At 37.2% G+C, this 27,328-nt stretch overlaps 1 protein-coding gene across 2 annotated transcripts in view; it reads left to right on the forward strand.

The window, feature by feature from the left end:
• The window catches only part of ST8SIA1 (ST8 alpha-N-acetyl-neuraminide alpha-2,8-sialyltransferase 1), a 116,848-nt gene that overhangs the window by 65,115 nt on the left and 24,405 nt on the right, over positions 1–27,328 (forward strand). For both annotated transcript variants that reach the window (XM_020994277.2, XM_078155181.1), the window contains 2 exons: positions 9,637–9,746; positions 14,772–14,864. In XM_020994277.2, the coding sequence (XP_020849936.1) occupies positions 9,637–9,746; positions 14,772–14,864 (203 nt within the window). The remainder of the gene's footprint in view (positions 1–9,636; positions 9,747–14,771; positions 14,865–27,328) is intronic.

The following is a 27,328-nucleotide window of genomic DNA, read 5'->3' on the forward strand; positions in this document are numbered from 1 at the left end:
TAGTGCAGTGGTTGGAGTGCTTAGCCTAGAGTCTGGAAAACTGGAGTTCAGTCTGGCCTCAGATACTACAAGCTATATGACCTGGGCAAGTCACCTAATCTCTGTTTGCCTCAGTTTCAGTATCTGAAAAATGGGGATAATAAGAGCACCTACCTCCCAGGTCTATTCTTAGGATCAAATGCTATATTTGTTAAGTAATTAGCATAGTGTCTGGGACATAGCGCTATATGGTGGTGGTGATGATGATGATACTGCTAAATAAATGTATGCTCTATGGTGAGAAAAAATGCCTTCTAAATTTTAATGTACTTTGAAAAAGTGAACCATTATTGCATCATACTTCTGCATATACTTTGATAAGGGTACTTTGATATTATAGCAGTTCCTACCAAAAGGTCTCTGTGAGTGCAGGATGAAGAAAAGTCAGGGTGGCTGTTCAGAGTATTATCATTTTTCACATTTAGTAGCTGGTAAAAGTAACCAAAGAAGAAGCCAATCAATGACACACCCATTCAATAAAATTCATTTATTTGTGTATCAAATATTAGTGTTGCATGGACAAAGTTGGTTATTGTTATTAATCATATTAGCGAACATTTGTGAGTATTCATTAGAGAACATCATTGACAAAGTAGCCATGCTGTTATGGAATTTTAATGGCACGCATGAATCATTTTTCTAGGATAAGAAATCCAGATTGTAAGGGTTTGGAGAATGAAAATCAGAACATTGACACTGGCCTGTTACCTGGTTCTCAGTTTCTTTATCTGTAAAATGAAGTGGTTGAACAGAATGTGAACAGAGGGAAAGAAAGAAAGAGAAAGAAAGAAGGAAAGAAAGAAAGAAAAAAGAAAGAGAGGAGAGGAGAGGTCAGTTGTTTTTTCAATGAGATATTTTACGTTTTCTTCTATTTCTCATGCTTTTGATTTTGTTTGATTGTTTCTTGATGTTTCACAAAGTCATTAGCTTCCACTTACCCAATTCCAACTTTTAAGGAATTATTTTTTTCAGTGAGCTTTTGTACCTCCTTTTCCATTTGGCCAAATTCTACTTTATAAGAAATTCTTCTCCTCAGTGAATTTTTATATATCTTTTTTCTGTTTCACCAATTCTGCTTTTCAAGGCATTCTCCTCTTCATTGGATTTTTGTGCCTCCTTTACCCTTTGGCCTAGTCTGTTTTTAAGGGTATTATTTTCTTCAGTATTTTTCTGTGCCTCCTTTACTAAACTGTTGACTCTTTTTTCATGATTTTCTTACATCACTCTCATTTCTCTTCCCAATTTTTCCTCTACCTCTCTTACTTGATTTTGTTTTTGTTTGCATTTTGGTGAGGCAGTCAGGGTTAAGTGACTTGCCTAAGGTCACACAGCTAGTAAGTGTCGTGTCTGAGGCTGGATTTGAACTCAGGTCCTCTTGACTCCAAGGCCAGAGCTCTTCCATGACCTGAGACCAATTCATATTTTTCTTTGAGGCTTTGGATGCAGGAATGTTGACTTTGTTATCTTCTTCTAGTGTGTGTTTTGATCTTTTTTGTCACCACAGTAACAGATTTTTTTCTGTTGTTTGCTCATTTTCCAGCCTATTTCTTGACTTCCTATTTTTTTTTTTGACTTTTCTATGATTCTATGCTAATGGGAGTCTGCTTCCCAAATGGAGGGAGCATTGAATCAAGCTTAAGGTTTTTCGTGAAGCTATTTTCATAGGTAATTCTGGAGACCTACAAGTTTTTGGCTCTTCCAAGGTGATATGATCTAGGGAGAGGTGTGTTTACTACTTGCCTGTACTGCGTATTGGTTTGTGAGTGACCACAAGCACTCTTTTCAGTCATGGAACTGTGGAACTCAGGGTCCCTGCTCCCCTGAGGCTGCAAGCTCTGCTATGCTGGTGCTCCTCCTCACACTGGGACTAAGACCCAGGACTACAACCCAGATCCAAGTATGGGCAGTACAGTAGTGTTCTGCCCCTGGTGCTAGTAAAGGGATCCCTGCAAATCACCTGACCTTTTGTCTGATCCCCTCACTTGTCTGTGGGCTGAGAGGTCTGGAAACCACCACTGCTGTCACTGATTCAGTCACCCTGAGATCTGCTCCTGATTTGCCAGGGTCTGGTCTGCACTGGCACAGCCTGTGTTGAACAGCACTCTTCTCTAACCCTGGTGCAACAGACCTTTTCTGCTGACCTTCCAAGTTGTCTTGGGCTGGAAAATTGTTCACTCTGTCTTTTTGTGGATTCTTCTGCTCTAGAATTTGTTTAGAGTCATCATTTAAGGTATCTGGAGGGGTTTGGGGGAGAGCTCAGGCAAGTCCCTGCCTTTACTCTGCTATCTTGGCTGTGCATCTGTTGATTTCTTTTTAAAAAACTCACATATGGTTAATACTTCATTCTCATCTCTACTTGCTTAGTGAACAATATAGATTTATGATCTTAGGTGTTTATGAAATTCTCTATATAGTGAATATGTATTTGTTTGAGATTGGGTCAGCATGACAGATTTTAATATTATTCCACCTTTCTGTGCTATGTACAGATGGTGTATTTATTTTCATGAAGCTATAATCATACTAGATTTGAATTCCAAATTAGAATTCTTCTCTTCAAGATCCACTCCCTCATAGTGAGGCCAGACTCCTTTCCTTCTACCCCAGGTTAAATTGCAATTCAGGGCCTCTTGTCTGGCTTCCATATTTCTAACAACATTTGGAATTTCTAAGCCATGTTAAATATGCTGCTCTAGTCTTCTCCCTAGAAGATAAAGTAAAGCTATTTGAGTATTTAAAAAATAATCTGGTCTTGCTCCTAGAAGATAAGGTAAAAATACTTGAGAAATGCCTCTTTATGCTCTAGGTTAAAAGAGAAAATGGAAGAAGGGCTTTGATGTAAAATAGATAATAAAAGGTGCTGAGGACGAGGAAGAGACTGATTACCCTGGTTGGGAAGCTAGAAGTAAGAAAAACATAAAAATAGAGGAGGAAAGGAAGGACAAGTGAGGTAAATAAAGAGAAGGGCTCATTTTGAAGAAGCCATGCGATCTCTGAGGAATGCTGACATGGCTCCATGCACATCATCAGGTGGGATAACTTTCAGGAGGGTTAGAAGAAGAAGATACAAATAATGAAGGTTAGTACCTCAGGTGCCTGATAAATAGAAAAGAAGCAACCATTTGTCCATCTGACTTTATCAATAGAGTGTAGTCCTGGCTAAGACTTCTTCCAACTATGGGACGTTTAGTTAAGTATAAAGGACTGTGCAGAAATCAATCTACCCTGGGTATAGTTGTGCCAAGAGAAAGTACAGCATGCCCTTCTGAGTTTCCAGCCTCTATTGCCACGATATAGCCAGTGGTCCCTAAGAGCTAAACCTCAGGAAATGAAGGGAATAGGATAAAGGAGAGAGGCATTAAGGAGTTAGGACAGTGTGGATGGTGGTCCAGGGATGGGCAAGGGGCAGCTACATAGTTGTGCCATGTGGTGAAGAGCCAATTGAGAACCCTTACACCAGAAAACTATCACAAGAAGGAAGTACCACCACCACAGAAATGGAAACACTGTGAGAAAGTTCGTTGCTCTTTGCTGTCTGTAGCTTTTGTTTGTTTGTTTTGTTTTGTTTTGTTTTTGCTAGGCAATGGGGTTAAGTGACTTGCGCAGGGTCACATAGCTAGTAAGTGTTATGTGTCTGAGGTTGGTTGTGAACTCAGGTCCTCTTGACTCCAGGGCCAATGCTTTATCCACTGTGCCACCTGGCTATCCCCTATCTGTAGCTTTTGGGCAGCTAAGTGGCTCAGTAGGCAGAATGCCATGCCTAGAGTCGGGAAGAACTGAATTTAAATCTAGCCTCAGACACTTATTACCTGTATAGCCCTGGGCAAGTTACTTAACCATTTTGCCTCAGTTTCCTCTTCTACATAATGAGTTGGAGAAGGAATGACAAACTACTCCAGTATTTTTACCAAGAAAACCCCAAATGGGGTCATGAAGAGTTGGATGCAACTGAACAAATCTATGGTTTTGCAATAGAGTGGTCTCCTGTCCTCTCAGGGCATGTATCCAGAATGTGATAGAGAATCTCCCTTGACTTATTATATCTAATAACTGCTAGTCATTGTTGATGATTACGCAAGCACATATAGCATATTTCTAGAAGGAATCTAAAGGCCATTGCTAAGGATGGTGTAATCATGTGCAAGAAACTGAAGACCTTAGGGTCACAGGTGACACTTCCACCTATTTAAGGCAAAGCCTTAAGAAAAGAAAGGCATATTTGGGAAATGGACAGCTAGTTAAGAAGACAGTGTCTGAAAATATATTTTTGGATCTCTAGTCCATGGCTTAAAATATAGTAATAATCAGCTTCTGGCTGCATATAACAAAAGGGGGTAAAACGTATTTTTTGAAGAGTATTGCAAATCTAGTCAAAAGGCTTTACTGAAAAGAAAGGGAGAGGGAAAAACTCCAAAGGTGTAGATATAGATAGATATTTACCAAGTTAGATACCATAAAGAATAACCATAATGTAGGGATAATAGAATAATTAGAATAAGTTGAATGATAGAAATTCCAAGAAAATTGGAAGAAACAAAGAAAGAAGTCATCTTTAAGATCCCTGATCTGAGGTGTTTATATACAAGTATACATAATAAAGTTAAAAAGAGATCCTAGCACAAGGAGGAAATTTTCGTCTCATGAGTATGATTGAAAATGAATGGAATGAGAATCATGATTGGGTCTGAAAAGGTACACTTATTCAAAAGGAACATGATTTTTAAAGGGTTAGAGTTATTGCATTATGTATCAAGAAGATATACTTTGAGGACATACAGGAACCAGAGGAAACATGTGTGGTGGAAAGTATTTGGGTAAAGATTAGTGGAGACAAAAATAATGGTGTCATTATACCCAAGCAGGAGAAATATAGACTGTCTAGATAATAGAAAGTAGATGAAGAGTTCAGAAACAGATCACCTACTTAGCATGGAGGCATCCAGCACTTAGCACAGTGCCATACACATAGTAAGGTACTTAATAAATAAAATTGGGCACTTCAGTTATTTGGACATCTGTTGGAGCTCTTTCTCTGGACAATTACTTGATTTTCTTGTATAATAATTTCATCCTTTAAATGGTGGAAAAACCAAAAAGGAAATTGCAGTCTTGGTTTGATTTTCACTGTTTATAAGGAACTGGTTGTTAGGGTGGAAATAATGGGAACCTGTGGTCAGCCAATTAAATTTTATCCATCACTGTACATATCTTGGATGAGCATTGCAGATGGACCCAGAAATGAACAGGGAGAGAAGAATGAACTGGATTGAACTTGGAAAATATCACACTGCTTTCATTGATTCCAAACTCCTTTCTACCAACAAAATACTTTTTTAACAGCCATATTTTCTAAGTGATCCTGTATGACTGTGACTAAGAGGGAACTAAAACAGAAAAATTAACATTTCATGTGGACCAAAATAAAATGAAAAGATATGTGGTAGGTGCAAATAGACTGAAGCATTTTCACCAATAATGGCCTTTTGTAAGAAGTGGCATAAAAGTACAGCACATCAGCCTTGATGTCAAGAGGATCTGAGTTCAAATCCAGCCTCAGACACTTACTAGCTGTGTAACCCTGGGCAAGTGACTTAACTATGATTGCCTCTTCTTCCCCACCGCCACTAAAAAAAAAAAAGGGACATGGCATAAAAGACAACCTAAAAGACACATCTGAGCAGAAAGGGAGGGTGGCCAGTCACATAGTGATAGATAGACAAGCTGAGTGTGGTTCTTATATCTACAAAAGATAGAAAGCCTCAGAGGGAGGTCTCTAGTATATTGAGTAGATCTTTTATGGAGGATTTATGGAAAGACATGGATTAGAATCATACAGAATGAAAATATTGAGGAGTCAATTTAGCTATTTGAAGTATTAGACTTAAATAGCATTTATCCTGCTATTGGCAGCTGTTTCCTTTTTGTCCGTGATCAAATTAGGCTGTACACATTTGTTATTGTCAGAATAAAGTGGGTAATAGCAGAATCATGATGAGGACTTATGAAAGAAAAATTCATAGCGATAGAATCATGGAATTGGAAAAGACCACTGAAGCCTTTGAGTCCACCCTCCTAGAGCAATAAGAATACCCTCTACAACATACCCAAGAAGTGGTCATCCTGCAACAGGGAACTCACTACCTCTTAAGGCAATCTCTTCCACATTTGGAGAGCTCTACCTTTTAAGAAGTTTTTCCTTACATTAAAAATAAATTTACCTTTGTTTTAGCTTCTACTCTGCTCCTAGCTGTATACTCTTCTCTTAAGGTGGAACACGTTCAACACTCTTCCACAGACTGCTCTTCAAGTACTCGGATTCAATTCAATTAGATTTGATTAAATTCAGTTTACTGTGCTAGGTGCTGAGATGAAAAGATGAAAACACAAGTAGTTCCTGCTCTCAAGGATCTTATATTCTATTTGATGGAAACAATACATAATAATTAATAGCTACTAATAATAGCTAACATTTATATAGCCCTTACCATGTACTAGGCACTGTGCTAAGCGTTTTATAAGTATTAGCTCATTTTATCGTCACACAACCCAGTGAGGCAGGTGCTGTTATTATTCCCATTATACAGATAAGGAAACTGAGACAAGTAATTTGCCTAAGGTCACACAGCTAGTAAGCCTCTGAGGTCAAATTTGAACTGACTTTCTCCTTGAGAGCCGGGGCTTTTTTTTTTTAATTCCTAAGGTTTACCAAAGTAGCCCATAATAGGTGCTTAATAAATGTTTATTGAAATTGAATTCAGTTGGCTTCGGGAGTAATACTCTATCCACTGATAATTTAATATAAAACATATATAAAGTAGTTTCTGGATAGTTGAAAAAGGGGGAGCCCATATCAATGGGGAGATCATGAAAGGACTTGGTAGGAGTTAGTTCGTGAGCTGAGTCTTAAGGAGATCCAGGGATTCCAAGAGACTGAGGTGTGGAGGTAGGACATTCCAGGCATGTGGGTAAGACTGCAAAGTCATAGGGCTAAAAGATGGATTGTTGTGCATAAGAAACAGCAGTTAAATAACTTTAGCTAAAACTAGAGTTCAATAAGGGGGAAATAATATGGAAAAGTGTAAAAATATAGGTGGGCACCAGATTGTCAAGGACTTTAAATGCCAAATTAGTTTTTATTTGTTCCTAGAGTCAAGAGGAAGTCACTGGAACTTCTTGAGCTGGGGAGTGATATGGTCAGATTTACAAATAACAATTTAGCAAGCTCTATGGAAGCTGTAATGAAGAGGGAAGAAAATAAAAGCAGGAAAATCAATTAAGTGACTATAGAAATAGTTCAGATAAGCAACGAGAAGTGAGGAGGGCTTCAGCTAGGAAGATGACTTTGTGAGTGGAGAGTAGGAGATGTGTGTGAGAAATGTTGTAGATTTTTGTGACATTTTGTCTTTGTATTACCAAATCCTATCACAGTGCCTTGCATGTGGTAAGCAATTAATAAATGCTTGTTGGACTGGAGATAGAATTAATAAGGGTTTGCTAGTGATCGGCAGTAATAAAAGAAAGGAAAGAGCTGAGGATTGTGAACCTGAGAGACTAGAAAGATGATGATTCCCTCAAAAGAAATAGGGATATTAGAAGGAGGGGTGGATTTTGGAGGAAAAATAGTTGTCATGTCACTGCAACTGATTCTTCTATGACACTCTCTCAAAACTCTTCATTATCTTGGTTGTCTTCCCTTAATGCTCTCTAGCTTTTTATTTTCCTACTAAAAACCTGGCTTTGGAAACTGAATACAATATTCAGATATGATCTGATGGAGAGAGTACTACAGGGCCATCAGCTCCCTGATTCTGGATACTGTGCCTGTCTTGATGCAGTTTATGATTACTCTATGGACCTGCCATCCATATATCAGCTTTAACTTCAAAAACCATTATTCAAAGTATGAATTACCTATAGTCCAGATCACTCAGAGACACAAAATTTCAGAGTTGGAAGGAATCTTTCTTTCAGACAAATCAGAATGTATATCTTGAGACCTCCAACTTATATCTACTCCTAGATTAAGGAAAAAACCTCTCTTGTTGAACATTTCTTAAGGAAATGCTTAATGTCATTCTGTATACATTACGAAACTTCCACCCATATTCCCAGTACTTTTGTAGGCAGCTAAATGGCACAGTGGTTAGAATGTTGGGTCAGAAAGACCTGAGTTCAAATCTAGCCTCAGAGGCTTGCTAGATGTGTGACCCTGGACAAGTCATTTGCCTAGAAAATGAGAATAATAATACATTACTTCCCTGAGTGGTGAGGAACAAATGAGATAATATTTACAAAGTGTTTAGCACACTACCTGGCTTGTGGTAGGCACTTTAAATGCTTGTTTCCTCCCTTCCTTAATAATTATGTAATAAAATTTTACACTTGTAGACCATCCTACAAGTCTATCATCCCAACATGAGTAGAAGTATAACATAAAATGTTTTGGATTTCTCAATGTCCTTTGGACACATCTGGAGTTTCTAAGTTAGCTGTTACTTTTACCTATGGGGGGGTTTTTTGGAGGCTTTCAATATATTTTGAGCTTGCTTATGAAAGTATATTTGTGAAATTAGGGTGAAATAGAATTCCATTTTTGAGTGTAGGTGCTTAGATTAATTTCAAGTATTCCCTAAACTGTTCTTGCAAAGATTCCTGGGAAGAATTAAAGTTTCCATTATACTGTCCTGAGTGTGTGATCAAAGGCAGGTTAGACATTGGATCTTTGACTCAAACTGTTTTGTAAATGCAAAAAAAAGATCTGAGCACAATGACATTTGTTATATTTTTATAAAGAAAAAAATGGACGTAAAGCCACAATATTTGGCTACATTGTTTAACTTGGGACTTTGGTAGTAATAAAACTAGTATTTCAGAGTTCGACCACAAAGGTGTGTGGCTAAAAAAAAACAAAGTAAACTGATTTTTTTCTCTTTAGTCCAATTTGTTTTCTGCAAATGAATAGTGTCTGCTGGGAGGATAGACGAGGTCTCATAAAATATTTTCTTCATACCCTTTAATGGCAGGACTCAAAAACTTTCACTATGTTTAAGGTCCTAAGACAACCTATGTTTTTTATGGCAATTTCTTATTTAATTTAGTTTTATTTTTAGAAATACAACTAAGGCTTCTATGTTCATAGGACATTTTCTTGCATATTGCAGACACTAAAAGTTAATTGAGTGAATGGATGATGAGTCATGCCATGTAAATCATCATGAAGTAAAGAAAGAGAATCCAAGTGAGCCAGCCCCAAGTTTAAAGACTTTAAAATACTCCTTTGTTTAGCTTTGATTTCTTTGTTTCCCCATACAGCTGCTATTTATTTTTCATGGTAATTTAGGCAGGATAATTTATTTCTCAACCTAAAATTTGTTATAGAGTTGGTGGTTTTTATGTACTTCGATTTCCAGAGGAAAAGGTTAGCTTATTCATTTTAAAAATTTGAGAGCTATTTCTGCTGTCTTCCTTCCTATAGTTGTACTTTATTGTGCTTCATTTCCAATAAAATTCCCCTAGAGGATCTGTTATAAACAACAAGGCTATTAACTGGTGTGTGTGTTCTGTTCAGTGAAAACTGCTTTTATTTTCTGTTGCTAGGCTACTCCATTCCAGTTACCATTGAAGAAATGTTCAGTGGTGGGAAATGGTGGGATTCTGAAGAAGAGTGTCTGTGGCCGACAAATAGATGAAGCAAATTTTGTCATGCGGTAAGAGAAAAGACCCTCACCAGGGCCTCTGCCTTTTTTTCTCCCACAGATAAACCCACAGACCCCTCAGAGCTATTCATTTGTGATTAATAAGTTGAAACATGTTCTTTCTTTCTTTTTTTTAAGGTTACATGCAAGTGAACTTAGGAAAGAAGGAAAAGTAATAAGGGAATATATCTTCCTTAACCTTATAAACTCTTGACACATCTCAGAATGGTAAAACATATTAGATTAATGTATCCTTTTGTGGTCATGAACCAAAAAGGAGATGAAGGGTATAGTATTTTAGTTTTAGATTATAAAATTGAACTTGCAGAAGAAGTTTCTATTGTTTTCTTTGAGGGCCTATCTTCCCCCCACCCCAACAGTGTTTCTCTATCTTTATTTTTTTTTTTACATTCTAATTTACTATTTATTTTCAACAGTCTTTTCTTTTTAAATTTTGAGTTCCAAATTCTCTCCCTCTCTTCCACCACTCTCCCATCTACTGGGAGGGCAAACAGTATATCAATTTTACATATTTTCTCATTAGCCATGTTTTTTTAAAAGCAAGAAAAGTAAAACGAGAAAAATATACTTCATTTTGCAGTCAGAGTTCTTCAGTTCTCTCTCTGGAGGTGGAGAGCATTTTTTTTCATCATGAGTCCCTTAGAATTGTCTTTGGTCATTGTATTGATGAGAGTAGCTAAGTCTTTCATAGTTGATCATCATTACAATATTGCTGTTACTGTGTACAACGATCTCTCTGTTTTCTCACTTCATTTTTGCATCACTATATATAGTGTATATATGCCATGTTTTTAGCAACCACCCCCTCCTAAATTCTTAAAGCACAATAGTATTCCATCACAATCATATGCCACAACTTGCTCAGCCATTCCCCAATTGATGAGCATCCCTTCAGTTTCCAGTTCTTTGCCATCACAAAAAGAACAATTATAAATATTTTTGTACATATAGGTCATTTTCCTGTTCCTTTGATCTTTTGGGATACAGGCCTAGTAGTGGTATTAGTGGGTCAAAGTGTATACACAATTTTATAGCCCTTTGGAAATAGGTCCAGATTGTTCTCCAGAATATTTGGACCAGTTCAGTTGGATTGCTGGACCACCAGCAATTCATTAGTGTACCTATTTTCCCCTCAACTCCTCCAGCATTTGTCATTTCTGATAGATGTGAGGTGGTACCTCAGAGTTGTTTTAATTTGCCTTTCTCTAATCAATAGTGAGAGTATTTTTTCACATAATTATAAATAGCTTTGATTTCTTCTGAAAACTGTTTATACCTCTTGACCATTTATCAATTGGAGAATGGCTCTTTTTGTAAATTCGACTTAGTTCTATACTCAGTATATAGTTGAGAAATGAGGTCTTAATCAGAGAAACTTACTGCAAAAATTTTTGGTCTTACTTCATTGTCGGTGATACCTTTTAGCATAATGCAGTTTCCCTGATTATCTTTTTAAAATTAGATCTGTTTTTGCTTTTGCTTTGTCTGAGATCATGATTGCTACCCCTGCCTTTTTCACTTCTGCTAAAGCATATTAGATTCTGCTCTAGCCCTTTATTTTAATTCTATGTGTGTCTTTCAAGTGTGTCTCTTGTAAACAATGTATTGTTGGATTCTGGTTTTTTTCGTTTGTTTGTTTTGGTGAGGCAACCAGGGGTTAAGTGACTTGCCCAGAGTCACACACAGCTAGTAAGTATCAAGTGTCTGAGCCTGGATTTGAACGCAGTCCTCTTGACTCCAGAGCCAGTGCTGAATCCACTGTGCCACTTAGCTGCTGCTTGGATTCTGGTTCTGATCCATTCTGCTATCTGCTTCTGTTTTATGTGACAGTTCATTTCATTCATATTCACAGTTATGATTACTAACTATATTTCCCTCCATCCCATTTTCTTATTTCTTTCTCTCCTTCCATCCTGTCCTTCCCCTAAATTCTATTTTGCTTCTAACCCCCTTAATCTGTCTTCCCTTTTACCATCCCCACCATCTTTCTTTTATTTATCCTCTTCTATTTCACTATTGGGTAAGTTACATTTCTGTACACAACTGAGGGCTTGTCTTAACTATGCAAGAATAAAATGTTTATTCATTTAGCTTTTTATATTTCCTCTGCACTTTAAGTGTCTACAAATGTAATTTGCATAGCATGAGGGATTTAAATTTAGCATGACTGAGGTCTTTATTTCATTATTTATCACATGCTTGCATCAGTTTAATTTTGGGGACAATCTACAGGGAGATGATACACGCATAAACTGTCAAATGTCCCCATGATATTTTCCATTTCTTATGTAATTCAGATATAAATTCCCTTTTTGATTAATCTAAATTATATAACCTTGTATTTCTCTATATGTATACATATTATATGCACTTGCAGTATATATGTACTTATCTCTCCTACCTCTTCCAATAGAATGTAAGCTCCGTCAGGGCAAGACTATTTCTTTTTGCTTTTCTATTTCCCATTACGATATTATTATTATATGTAGTATATTATACCTCTATTATATCCCCAGTTAAAGTTGCAGATAAAATGTCATCCTACATTGGTAAAGGGAGTTTCTTCACTCAAGAATCACATTTACCAAAGAAATGATAAGTCTAGGTTCTCTCTCAATCCTAAATTAAATAGTAATGTCATATATTGTAATGGCATTAACACTATTCATTAAACTTAATATGAGGTAATGAGAAGAAGGAGCTCCAGAACAAAACTGATTTCTCCTTGACAATATAACAAGGCATGCAAACACTAGCACAGGATGAACATCAAATATTAGAGACAAATTTGTCCTTTGGAAAACAAATGTTACCGTAAAGGATCCTGGGCTTTGTTCTTAAACACTCCTTCATCAGTAGGAAAGGAAAATACATCCCATAGTAATACATATCACCAATTGTCTTCCCATTTCTGAGATGTGAATTCTGAATTTACAAGAGCATACTTCTACATTAAGGGAAACCAACTGCTATATAAGGGCTCCCACTAGATAGTAAGCACTTCAGACACTTCAACACTTTCTTTACACTTCCTACAATGCTCACGATTGTATTCTGCCCACAACATACTCATGTTCACTAACCCAAGGGAACTTTCAAACTTAGAGCAGAGAGAGCAATATAGAGTCTTTTTGTCAAAGAAGAGATGAAATTAAAAGCCAAAAACAGACACCAAAGGAGGAGAGAAGTTTCCATCCTTGTGGGAAGCAGCTAAATACACAAAAGGACCGAGATGAGAAGGAAAGGAAACATGTGAAAGAACCCAGAAATTTGAGCTAGTCAACTGAGTGGATTTATAATTTCCTCACTTTTGGTTCCCAGGGAAAGCAAGAAAAGAGAAACAGAGAAATCTTGATCATGGTAAAACATGCACTTATGTTACAAATAAATTAATCATTTGTATTATTATATAATAGATGCAGGAGATATAGGTGAAAAGGATTGCATTTTGTAATCCATAATCAAGAGAAACCTTGGGGCATATTATAGACTTCTCTGTGTTTTCCTGATCCTTTAGGAATTTTCAATGGTTATGTTTTCCTGCTGGTTGTGAACTCTCATAAGAGTTAGTATACAAGGAGAAAAACCTGTTTTGCTTTCCAAGACAGCCCCCTTTGCCTGGGTTGAGTGTGCAGCCATGGGGGATTTTGTTCCTTGATCCTTACATAGTTAGGGTCCTTATTTCCTCATGACTGTGCCCACTTCTCTTTGCCCTGGAACTGTGATCTTGGACTGAAGAATGAGTGATAGAGTTGCCAGATAATACCTGTTCCTGCTCCCAATGGTAATACAGGATTCCCTAGGATCTCTTTCTGCCTATGTATTCAGTCTCCTTACAATCCCTGAGCTCCAGGCTGTTCTATCCACTGCTCCTGCCCCATAGCCTGCTGTTACTACACTGTGTTCCTGGCCAGCTCCCCACCCAGTGTCGGCAGACAGCTCTGTCTGTATTCCTAAGCTGCTCTATACTGGGAAAATGACTCACTGTGACTTTTTTCTTGGCTTTTCCCATCAGAATTTAATCTGGAGTGCTTTCTAGGTTGCTGTGGAGGAACTAGGAAAAAATGGTACCTCTCACTCTACCATCTTAACTCTTCCTCCAGGCTTATTAAATAGCAATTCAACATTTAAAAAAAACCAAACACCAATTGATTTAGATGGCTGAATTTATCCAGAAATAATAGCAATAATACAATCTAGAATTTGCAAAAAAAAAACACCAAACAACTTAAGAAAAGTAGTAAGAATAATTATTTGTGAGTGGAACCAGACTTAGCAAGATTCTTATTTGACACAGTGGAAAGTGTACTGAATTTGAGGTCAGAAGATCTAAACTTAAGTCCTGACTCTGGCAATGATTGTGTAGTCTGGGGCATTGACTTCTTTAAGCCTTGGCTTCATTGTCTGTAAAACAAGGATAATAATTCTTATGCTGCTTCCTTCACAGATTATTAGGATCAAGTGAGATATTTCTAATATTCAATATAAATATCAGCTATTATAATTATTATTTGGTCAGTATAATTGACCTGCCTTGAAAAAGGAAGTTTTTTATGGACCTATGATTTAATTGGTATATGGAACTACTTCTACCAATGTATATTGGTATTTGCTCTGCAACTTATAGTTTTAGAGAATATCTGGGTCATTGAGAAGTTAAGTGATTTTCCCAGAGTCACTTAGCTAGTATGAGTTAGAGGCCTGACTTGAACCCAGGTCTTCCTAACTCTAAAGCCAGCTCTCTATTCACTAATAATGATAACTATTGTTATTATTTTTATTGTTATTATTGTTGTTGTTGTTTTCTATGTGCCAGCTAGAGGTTAAATGACTCTCCCAGGGTCACACAGCTAATAAGTTTGAGACTGGATTTGAACTCAAGTATTCCTGGCTTTAGGCCCAGCTCTTTATCCACCTAGCTTCCTCTGTAATAACTATGCTATGCTGCTTTTGAATGATGCTTTCAGAATTTTAAAATGTGGAAATTACCCAAAATTTATATTCTTGTTTTTCTAGATGCAATCTTCCTCCTCTGTCCAGTGAATATAATAAAGATGTCGGATTCAAAACCCATTTGGTGACAGCTAACCCCAGCATAATTAGGAAAAGGTAAGATAAAAATTCTTCCCCTTCAAAGTAACTGGAAAAGACTATGTTTATAGGTAAATGGAAGATAAAAAACATAATTCACATGTTGGGAAATTAAATAAAAAATAGGATTTGACAGGCCAAGAGAATCTGAGAAAAGCACATCAATTAGACCAGTGCCTGAAAGAGTTAGCAGTATTTTATGCTGCCTCAAAGAGAGTAAGAATGACAGAGAGATCTGGTTTCTTGCTTGAGTAGACAGCATCACGTTTTGCTTATTCACTACTCCTGCTTTGTAGCACGCTGATTGTTGATTGAGAACAATTTACAAAAAGTAAACTGGTAATTAACAAAAAATTAAGAACCCAAAAGTACCCAGGCAAAATGGACCTATTGAAGGTCATCCATTCAATATTTTTGGAAGATATCAAAATTAGCATAGGCCAAACCTCATCCTAATGTATCTTCCAAAGATATTTGACCAATGTTGTTCTAGGCAGTAGGTCTCAGAGAGATAAAACTTTTCAGAAAGGCGAAAGGTATCTCTCCAAAAATTGTATATTTAGAAAACTCCTTTGAGAATTGCATATAGAATGTTAGTAGTTATTTTCCTAAGTATCCAGTGATTAGAGCTTAGGAATTTCTTACCAGAGGAAATTTTCTCCCAATGGACAATTTCCCCCCCTTTAACAAATGTCTATTCTGGCAGGAAATACATCCAAATTAGTGTTCCATATGCTGATGGGGATTTCTACTTTTGATGAGCCATCAAATTTCTGCAGCTGCCACCATAATTGTAAATATATCTTGCATTTGCATATTGACTTTGAAACAAAGTAACATAAAAACATTAATAACCATCACGTAATAGTTAGTACAAAAGTGATAATGGCCTCTTGTATTTTGTTTCTGTCAGTTCAAGATAGAGGAAACATTTTCTTTATAATCTAGCATTATGTAAATACATCAGGGTACAAACATTATATTGTCCTTTGTAATAGTTTCCATAAGAAAGACTATCTGTAGATTCCTGGGTTGTTTCCATTCTATACTTCCATTTATATAGGTTGGTTAAAGAGGAAAATTGTAAACTTATTATCTTCATTTTGTGTCTGTGTAAACTGAGATAAGAGAGGAAAAACCTAAAATTCAAACAACTTACCTCAGCATTCGTGGCCCTTCATGATCTGGTCCCATTTACCTTTCCAGTCTTACCTAGAAGCCTAGGTTAAAATGGTTTAGGATCATAGATTTAGAGCAGGAAGGGACCTTAGAAGTCATCAAATCCCATCATTTCATCATTGAGCACGCTGAGGCCCAGAGAGGTTAAGTAATTTGACCAAGGTTACATATCTAGTAAGTGTATGAGGTAGGATTTGAATTCAAGTCTTCCTGATTCCAAGTCCAATGCTCTATTCACAGCAGGTTGTTAGAGTTGGAAGTTACCTTAGCTCCATAATTTTACTGATGAGGAAACTAAAACCCTTAGAGGTTAAATGATTTCCTCAAGGTCACATCTTACCTAGTTAGTGAAAGAGTTGGATTAAAACCCAGGCCTTACCTCTCCTAGGCCACTGTTCTTTCCATTTTACTCTGTTGTGTTTATATCCCATTGCATACTAAACTGGGTTTTGAGTTTAAACAGTTCAGGTTCAATTTTGGAGGCAGGCTCCACAAATCATTCTTTCTTTGTCGCAACACACCCCCTTCTAGAATTCCGAACATTGGGAAACATCTGAGTATAATTTGTGTGTAGACAGATTGGGACAAAGGATTCCCCAATATTACAAGACTAAAGGTAATAATGTGGGGTATAGGACAGCCTATGTATTTCATCTCACAGGAGATGCAGAAAACATGTAAAGGATTCACAGTAGCACTTAAGTAAATGATAAAATTTTTCCTCCCCTCTGGTGAGTCCCATCTTCTTCTAAAATCTATACAGTTCTCCTGACACATCAGAAAAGCTTGTATTCCCCTTGAAAGGAAATAACCTTGAGAGTGCTAAAAAAAAGGAAACCGCCTTGACATTCCAGTGAGTCCCACTCTTACCCCAGAGATCTATATGGGCATCTTGCCTTATGATTCTATCCTAAGGGCTTGGACTCCCTCTGGAATGAAGAGGACCTTGTGGTTGCTTGAAAGACAATCTCCTTTCTATTAGGTCTGCCTGTCAAAATCAATCATGGTAATAGCATAGGGCAAAAGTCCTTTGTTCTATCATATTGTCATTTTAATCCCTCTCAACTTGATGCTTTCATTTCTCTGTATGGGAAGTTTCAGTTCAGCTACTCCCATGCTTGGCCAACTAGTTCTCCTCTCCATGGCTGCCATCTCTTGGGCAGGATGACATTGCTTCTCCAAAACTTGGGGCAGAAAACTGGGGTCCAGACCTTATAGATGAGTGTAATGTAATTTTCATGTGCTTCTACCACAAGGCAGTCATTGGAGGCTCCCAGGAGGGGATGAAGTATATGGGAAATTCTGTCTTCACCATCTCAACCAGGTCTCATGTATATTCTTAGTTCTGTTACTCTCTGGTCTGTTCTTTGAAAAGGGAAAAAGGCAAAATGGCCCAAATGGGTCCAAGTCTGCTATGATTCAGCTTTTTAATAAGCTCAATACAAAAAAAGTTCACTTAGGTTCACAATAGGCTGAGTATTAGGGGCACTTAGGTGATCCAGTGGATAGAGTGCCGGGCCTGGAGTTAGGAAGACTTGGGTTCATATCCAGCCACAGACACTTAGTAGCTGTGTGACCCCGGGCAAGTCAGTTAACCCTATTTGCCTCAATTTCCTCATCTGTAAAATTAGCTGGAGAAGAAAATGGCAAATTATTCCAGTATCTTTGCCAAGAAAACCCCAAATAGGATCATGAAGATTCAGACATGACTGAAATGACTAAACAAGCCTGAATATTGACTCAATTTGTCCTCTGTCAGTCCACAACAGCTTAAATAATTCAGTCCATCCCCAATCCATACCACTTAAAATGATATCTTTAATTAGACATCAAAGGGAATGTCCCTCCTTCAGTGGGCATATTAGTAGGTTTGTCCATACCTTCTAGAGATACAGGATCTGAAAAAAAATGCTTACTGTCCTCATCAATTTGATCAGAACCCCTAAATTTCCATTTTCCATTCACATACTCCATAGTCCAGCCAAATTAGGCTCCTTAGTATTCTCTATCTCTTCATCTTTTTCAGTTGGCATTATTTGGAATGCCTTTTCCAGTCAGCCTACTCAGTTAGTCAGTCCATCAATAAACATGTATTAAATGCTTTCTACCACACATTGTGCTAAGCTTTGAGATTAAAAAAAAAAAGCAAAGATTATTCTCTACCCTCAAAGAGTTTACAATCTAGTGGGGAAGACCACAAGCAAACAAAATGTACGGGATGAACAGGAAATAATTAAAAGAAGGAAGGTGCTAGAATTAAGATCGGTTGGGAAAGGCTTCCTGTGAAAGATGGGATTTTAGTTGGGACTTGAAGGAAGTCAGTAGGTGGAGATAAAAAGGGAGAACAGAAGGAAGAGAAGATACTTGAAGCTGAGAGATGTATTGTCTTGTTACAAAACAGTGAGGAGTCCAGCCACTTAAGAGCACTTGTTGGGGAGTGAAGTGTAAGAAGACTGGGCAGGTAGGGATAGGATGAAGCTAAGTTATGAAGTTAAGGACCTTCAATGCCAAATAAACCATTTTGTTTTTGATCGTGTAGGTGATAGGGAGCCACTGGAGTTTATTGAGTAGAGAAGTGACATCATCCAAACTGTCATTTAGGAAAATCACTTTGGTGGCTGACATGGAGCATGAATTGGAGTGAGGAGAGACTTGAGGCAGGCAAACCAACCAGCAGGCTATTGCAGTAGTCCAATCATGAGGTGATGAGAGCCTGCTCCAGGGTGATGTCAGTGTCAGAGGAGAGAAGGGAGTGGATTTAAGAGGTGTCGCAAAGATGAATCAATAGATCTTGGCAACAGATTGGATATGGCAGGTGAGAGACATTGAGTCGAGAATGACACATAGGTTGCAAGCTTGAGGGACCGAACAGAGGGTGTTGCTCCCTACAATGATAAGAAAGGTAAAAGTGGGAATAATTTCCGAGGAGAAGGTAAAGAGTTTTGGACATATTGAGTTTAGGTGGTCTGCTGGACGCCTAGTTCATGATGTCTGAAAGACAGCTGAAGATACTGGATTAGAGGTCAGCAGAGACAAGAGGGAAGGATATGTAGATTTGATAACTATCAACATAGAGATGGTACTTAAAATCAGGAGAGCTGATGAGATCACCAAGTGAAGTAGCATAGAGAGAGGAGGACCCAGGAAAAATCCTGAGGGACACCTACAGTTAGAAGGTATGACCTGGATTAGGATCCAACAAGGGATCATGAATGTGATAGGAGGAGAACCAGGAGAGAATGGTGTTTTGAAAACTTAGAGAGAATATGATATCAAAAAGGTGGGCAACAGCAGTGTCAAAGACTTCAGAGAGGCCAAGAAGCATGATTGAGAAAAGACCATTGTGTTTGACAAGTATGAGATCATTGGTAACTTTGCAACGAATAGTTTTGGTGGAATGACAAGGTCAGGAACTAGATGGTAATGGGTTAAAAAGTGAGCCTATTGAAATTCTATCCATTCTTTAAGGCTCTGGTTAAATGTTGCTACCTCCATATTACATCTTCTCAACCTCTAGTCAAGAGTGATTTCCTTCTTTGAATCTCTTACAAGCTTTATTGTATTTATTATACTTATTAAATTTGATGTTATAGGTACTTGTGTGCCTAGCTTACCTTCTCTACAAAAGCACAGACTCCTTGAGGGCAGAGACTATGTCTTTATCTTCACATCTTCAACAGTACATGGGAGTTGCCATCACAATTAAATTACCAAAAAATGAATAGGTATTTGTTGAAAGAATAAAGGAATGCTTGGATTTAGATCTTGATGTCTCTGGGTTTCTATTTTTTTTAATGAGTGAATTATCTATCTTCTCTTTTATAAAGAAATTGGGCTCAGATATTGATTAAGGGTAGACCTTGAAAATCTAAAGCATGGGAGATGATTTTCATTGATTTGGATGGGTGAGTTCGCGTAAAAGTTAGGGCCTGGGGTGGAGAGTCAAGTGAATAAAGACATGATGAGCACCAAATCCTTAAACAAAATTGAAAAGTAATAGAAATTCCCTTGCCCAACTCCCACACTTATGCTGCCTTCTGGCTACCCAGAAGTCTTGCTGAATCGCACCTTTTTCCAAAATTACTTTTCCTTTTTCTTTCCACTAAAATAAAAAACCCTCCCTTAGTAATGTTACCTTATACTAGGAAGAAAGCAATATGATTATAGCAAAAAATACTTGCTATAGGGTGACTAACAGAAAAGATTAACCCTTTTCAATAGGTTATTTACACTTTAAAGGAAGAACTTATCAATGCAGATCAATTTCTGAACATAAGAAATAGTGGGTATGGTATCTACATCTATATATATCTCTACATCTATATCTGTATCTGTATCTGTATCTATATTTTATCTATATCTATATCTATATCTGTACATCCAGCCATCTATCTATCTATCTATCTATCTATCTATCTGTCTGTCTGTCTATCTATATACCATGGGCTATTCCTCAAACCCTTTGTTTGATTGTTTCCAGAGCTTATTATTCCTTCTATCCTCCATCGATCTGTTTGGGTCAGCAACTTGGCACCCTGCTGTTGAAAGTGTGACTACTCCTGATTTAAAGCAACATATTTTAGAAGTGATACAACTACTCCATTTCTATACTCATTCAAATCCTGGTTTCTCTGGAGATATTTCAGAGACCTTTGTGAACCTAAAATAGCCTCCATAGGAGGTGAAGGAACATACCTCATCTTAGATCCCTCTTAACTTTGTTTAACTTCAAAGACATTTCTCTGTCTGAAGATAAGGCAATTCTCTCTTGCCAAAGTGTGTCTGAAATAGAATCCCAGAAAGCATTCCTCATCACACTATTTTTTTTTGGGGGGGGAGGTACTATCATCATGGTACTTCACTGTTAAGCTACCAATGTGTAACTACTAATCTGTGGCCACTTCAGAGTTGGGAAGTTGCTGTTTCTTTGGTTCAGGACCTCATTATATGGAGATCAGGGTGCAATGGAAAGGATTCAAGATTTGGAGTCAGAGAACTTGGGTTGAGTCCTTCTCTGTTCTTTACTACTTTATTACTGTACTTGATTACTTGTTCTTTGTTACTTGTAACAAAAGTACTTTGTTACTTATTACTCTATTACTTTTCTTTATTTCTTTATTACTTGTGAACTTGGGCAAGTAAATCTCTTTGCTCCCATGGGCCTCAGGTCCACATCTATAAAATGAGGATGTAGATAGCTCTGAATCTATGTTCCTGTAATATACAGATGATCTGGTTTAATTTAGTTAAGAATAATAACTTTGGCAAGAGTATGAAATGTCTAAAATTTGTCTTTAGGGTACTATCTCTCTATGTATCTCTTGTTTTCTCCTTGCCCCATTCCGAGGACCTAAGCCTTCTTCAGGTCCTTTCCTACTACAGTTGTCTGCCCAGGTTTACCCACCCTCAGCAGTAACTCCTCTTCCTGACCTCTTGTGTTTCCTCTCCCTATGAAAACTTACTTAGGATAAAAAAAATTAGCAATAGAAGAGTGCTTAGAGGTAATTTTACGGATAAGAAACATGAGATCCAGGAAAATTATATGACTTACATCATCATTATTGGTATTTATATAGCACCTTAAGATTTGCAAAGTGTTTTAAATATGTTATTTTATTTTCACAACAGCTTTATGAGACAGGTTCTAGTTTTATTATTATCCCCATTTTATAAATGAAGAAATGGACACTCAAAAATTGAATGCAAGTATGTTAAGTCCATTGAACATTTTATTGCATTTCACTGTCATGGTCTCTTTCCAGGGTGTTAGCTCTCTATTTTGGTAACTTATAGAAAAGACAGGTTCCTCCCTAAGCAGTTTATTTAATAAGGAAAGACAAAGTAGATCAGGGACTGAAAAAAAAGAGTCAAGTTACATACTTAACTTCAAAGAGAGATATGGACTCTTTAGAGAGTAATATTAATTTTGTATGTTATTTTTCTTTTGTTCCTTCCCCACACCCCTTTTAATGACAAGGAAAGAAGGAGGCAATTAATTAATTGGTGGGAAAAAGAGAAAGTTAAAAAAGAGTACAGAGAGAGGAATGGATGCTATTCTCATGCAAAAATCAAATTATTCAACTGCTGATTATGATATTTTCTGGCCCTGAAACTTCCTGTTTCAGATCTAATTATGAGAAAGAAGGAAATGATTCAGATACCACTAATCTTTTCTACTTCTTTTTCTTTTTTTGATTTTTCCCCCTATGTTTAATATTTCCCAGTTAAACGTAAAAGAATTTTTAACAGTCATTTAAAAAAATTTTGAGTTCCAAATTCTCTTCCTCCCTCCTGCCTTTACCCCCTCATTGAGAAGGCAAACACTTTGATTTTGAGCATACATGTGAAGTCATGCCATACATTTTCCATAGTAGCTATTTTGCAAAAGGAAGCATCAACAAAATAAAACAATAAAAATAAAGAAAGTTGAAAAAAGGTATGTTTTAATTTGCATTCAGAGTTCATCAATTGTGTCTCCCTAGGTGGATAACATTTTTCATCATGGGTCTTTTGGAATTATCTTGGATGACTGTCTTGATCAGAGTATCTGAGACTTTCACAGTTTGTTATCCTACAACTTTGCTGTTACTGGGCACAATGTTCTCCTGGTTCTGCTTACTTCACTTTGCATCAGTTCATATGTCTTCCCAGGTTTCTCTGAAACCATTGGGCTTGTCTATCATTTCTTATAGCACAGTAGTATTCCATCACAATCACATCATATAACTTGTTCAGATATTCCCCATTTGATGGGCATCCGTTCTGTTTCCAGCTACTTTTCTACCACAAAAAGAGATACTATAAACATTTTTGTACAGATATGTCCTTTCCTTTTTCCTTTGATCTTTTTGGAATACATACCTAGGAGTGGTATTGCTGTGTCAAAGGGTATGCATAGTTCCATAGGCCCTTGGACATAGTTCCAAATTGCTCTCTAGAAGGGTTAGACCAGTTCACCAATTCACCAACAATTCATCAGTGTCCCAACTTCTCCACATCCCCTCCAACATTTGTCATCCTCTTCTTCTGTCACATTAGCCTTTCTGATAGGTATGAGTTGGTATCTCAGAACTGCTTTAATTCATATTTCTCTAATCAGTAGTGATTTCGAGCATTTTTTCATTATTGATAACTTTTATTTCTTCTTCTGAAAACCATCCATTCATATCCCTTCACTATTTATCAACTGGGAAATGACTCAAATATATACATTTGATTTGGTTTCCCATACATCTGAGAAATGAGGCCCCCCTTCAGAGAAACTTGTTTCAAATTTTCCCCCCTGGTTTCCTGTTTTCCCTCCAATCTTGGCGACATTAGTCTTGCTTGTGCAAAAGCCCTTCAATTTCATGTGATAAAAGTTGTCTACTTTACTTCCCATAATCTCCTCTGTCTCTTGTTTGGTCATAATCCCTTGCCTTAGGCATAGAACTGACAGGTATATCTTTCTATGCTCCCCTAATTTACTTATGATATCACTGTTTATGTATAAAGCATTTATTCATTTTGATCCAGTCTTGGTATATGGTACAAGATGGGGGTCCATGCCTAGTTTCTGCTTTCCAGTTTTCCCCATGATTTTCATCAGATGTCGAGCTCTTATACCAAAAGCTTGGATCCTAGGGTTTATCAAACACTAGGTTACTATGGCCATTTACTACTATATATCTATTCTCCTGATCCACCACTCTGTGTCTTAGCCAGTACCATATATTGTTTGGATGAGGACCGCTTGGTAGCAGTATGAAATGTAGAATTGCTAGGCTTTCTTAACACTTTTTCATTGATTCCCTTGATATTCTCTTGACCTTCTGAATCTTGTTACTGTATTTTCTAGCTCTACAAAAGAATGCTTTGATAGTTTGGCATGGCAATGAATACACACACACACACACACACACACACACATACTTAAAATCGTCATTTTCATTATATTGGCTCAGTCTACCCATGAGCAATCAATATTTCTCCAGTTTCTCAGATCTGTCTTTATTTGTGTGAAGATGTTTAGTAACTATGTTCATATAGTCCCTTGTTGTGTCTTGGCAGGTAGACTCCCAAATATTTTGTGTTGTCTGAAGCTATTTTAAATGAAATTTCTTTCTCTCTCTTCCTACTGTGTTTTCGTGATAGTGTACAGAAATGCTGATGATTTACGTGGTTTTGTTTCATATCCTGTAACTTAATTGTTTCAACCAGCTTTTTAGTTGATTCTCTAGAGTTCTTTAAGTATACCATCATAGCATCTGCAAAGAGTGATAGTTTTGTTTCCTCACTACTCATTCTTGTTCCTTCAATTTCTTTCTCCTGTCCTACTGCCATAGCTAGCATCCCCAACACAGTGTTGAGTAACAGTGGTGATAATAGACGTCCTTGCCTCACTCCTGATCCCACTGGGAAGACTTCAAGTTTATCCCCATTCAAGTTTATTCCACACAATGCCTGCTCTTGGTTTTAGATATATACTACTTATCATTTTAAGAAATGTCCCATTGATTCATATGCTTTCTAGTGCTTTCAATATGAATAGGTATTATATTTTGTCAAAGGCTTTTTCTGTATCCATTGATATAATCACATGATTATTATTTCTATTGTTATTTATATTGTCAGTTATGCTGACAGTTTTCCTATTATTGAACAAGCATTGCATTGCTGGTATAAATCCCACTTGGTCATTGTGTATGTTTTTTGTTATATTAATATAATCTGTTGCTAATATTTTATTAAAATATTAAAGAAATTGGTGTATAGTTTTCTTTCTCTACTTTTGCTCTCCCTGTTTTAAGTATCAAAACCATATTTGTGCCATAAAAGGAATTTGGTAGTATTCCTTCTTTGTACCTATTTTTTTTCAAATAGTTTGTATAGTATTGGGATTAATTGTTCTTTAAATAGTGAATCCGTCTGGTCCTAGGGATTTTTCCTTATGGAGCTCATCGATGGCTTGTGAAATTTCTCTTTCTCACATAAGATTACTTAAATATTCTATTTCCTCTTCTGTTGCTCTGGGCAGTTTATGTTTTTAGTGGCCTTAAATATTTGTCATACATCTCATCCTACTATCTCCAAAAGATGTTTAAGTGAATGTGGTCAGGCCAAATTGGTTTTATTTCCTTTCTGCTTATTGTTTTTCTCAACCACATACCTGTAACTGAGAGAATTGAGAGGTTTATCAATTGATTATAATTCTCAGATTTTAAAATAACCTTGAACTCCAACAAATAAAAAACCCCCACCAAATAAAATGAACATCTAAATGTGTATTGTACAACAGAAAGAGGGGATTGTATATGAAACTGAATATCTATTTATCTATCTGAATATCTATTTAGTTTACTTTTCAGGCACAAAATAAATTCAATATTACTTTCAAAGCTGTCTAGCTTATCTGTGATTCCTTATTGCCTGTTCTTTTCTCATATTTTCTGGAATCCTATCCATATCTCTTTTGATCTCCTATCTCCTCTTCCCCCCAATTGAAAAGAAAAGAACACTTGAAGCAAATAAGCATAATCTGTCAAAACAAACCCCCATGCTGGTTATACCTAAAATGTATATCTCATTCTGTATTTTGAGCCTATTACCTCTGTCAGGAAGTAGGTAACATTCTTTATCAATGGCATTGTGGAATTACACATGGTCATTACATTGATCAGAATTCTTAAGTTTTTGCTAGTGACTACCAAAGTCTACAAAAGTCTTTAGCTCACAAAAATTCTTTGGATGTGGCTCTTTGAGGCACTGTGTGACCCACACAATGAACAGAGGTTCAGCAGAACTGGCAGGTAACAACTGACAACTTCAGGAGAGTTTCTTCCAACTGAACTAACACTTGCAACACTTTCACCTTACATTCCTCTGCTGTCTTATTAGAGACAATGAATCATCTAGGTATCCTAATATCTTCAGGCACCTCACATCCTAGCCACCTCTTCCATAATTCTTTGAACAAACTGATGATGTACTCGTGACACTTTGGGACATAAGCTCAAATTGGTAGAATTTTGCTATGCATGTGAAGACTATCTTCTCTTCTTCTGCCATTGGGATCTGATAGCATCTATTGTGTAAATTCAATACAGAAAATCACTGGCTTGCCTAGCAGACATCCAGCATCTTTAACTCATGGTATGGTAGTGTTCTACCCTAGTTCTCTTATACAAGGTGGTGCAGTGGATAGAGTGCTGGGCCTAGAGTCAGGAAGAACTGAGTTCAAATCTGGCTTCAGACACTTCCTAGCTGTGTGACCCAGGGCAAGTCACTTAACCTTGCTTGCTTCAGTTTCCTTATCTATAAAATTAAGTAAAGTAGGAAATAGCTAATCATTCAATTATCTTCGCCAATAAAACCCTAAAAGGGGTCACAGAGAATTGGACATGACTGAGAACAACTAAACAACAATAATCTGTACATATCGAAATCTTCCTAGGTTTCTACTGAGCTACTATTATGAATGATTCATATGGACTATGAGACTACATGATGGTCCCATTGACCAACAACACTCCTCTAGAAGGTTTTTGAGGTCTTCTATTTCAGTAAAGATAATCTTCTAAGACCACTCTCTAATTGGTCAGGAATTCTTGAGGTGGATTCTGTATACTGCTGCTTAGGCACACCTCACGTCTCATTCACACAGTAAGAATATGCCAGTTCTCATACTCAAGTCTTTCCCTCATATGACCTCTTCATTCCTTAGGTACTGAAGAAATAAGACAAGCAAGAATTAATCTTCTTAGAGAAGGAACTTACATAATCAAAACGTATTTATTAAAAGCCTACTATGTGAACATTGTAATGGGAGCTCTGTATACTCCTCCCTGGAGTCAGGAGGACCTGAGTTCAAAGCCAGCCTCAGACACTTGACACTTACTAGTTGTGTGACCCTGGGCAAGTCATTTAACCTCATTGCCTAGCCAAAAAAGAAAGAAAGAAAGAAACAGTCTTGCCCCCAAGAAGTGTACATTTTATAAGGGGGTGTGCATGTGTGGGAGATGTAACCTTATAAATAAACACAAAGTAATTTCTGTGGGTGGAAGAAGTACTAACATTTGGGGAGAGGAAAGGCCTCATATAAGAGGAGGAATTTTAAGCTGAGGTTTGAGGGAAGCTAAGGAGGATAAATAAGGGTTATCCAGGGGTGGGGAACCTCCGTTTAATAAAAAGATTTGTTCTGTGAAGTTTGGATTCAGTCAAAGGGCCTCATTTGAGGACCTAGAGGGCCACATGTGGCCTCGAGGCTGCAGGTTCACCACCCCTGCTTGACTTATCCCATTAAAGAGAGAATGATTAGACAGTGC

Source organism: Phascolarctos cinereus, unplaced genomic scaffold (assembly GCF_003287225.1).
Source record: "Phascolarctos cinereus isolate Bilbo 61053 unplaced genomic scaffold, phaCin_HiC Scaffold_1;HRSCAF=81, whole genome shotgun sequence".
NCBI lineage: Eukaryota > Metazoa > Chordata > Mammalia > Diprotodontia > Phascolarctidae > Phascolarctos > Phascolarctos cinereus.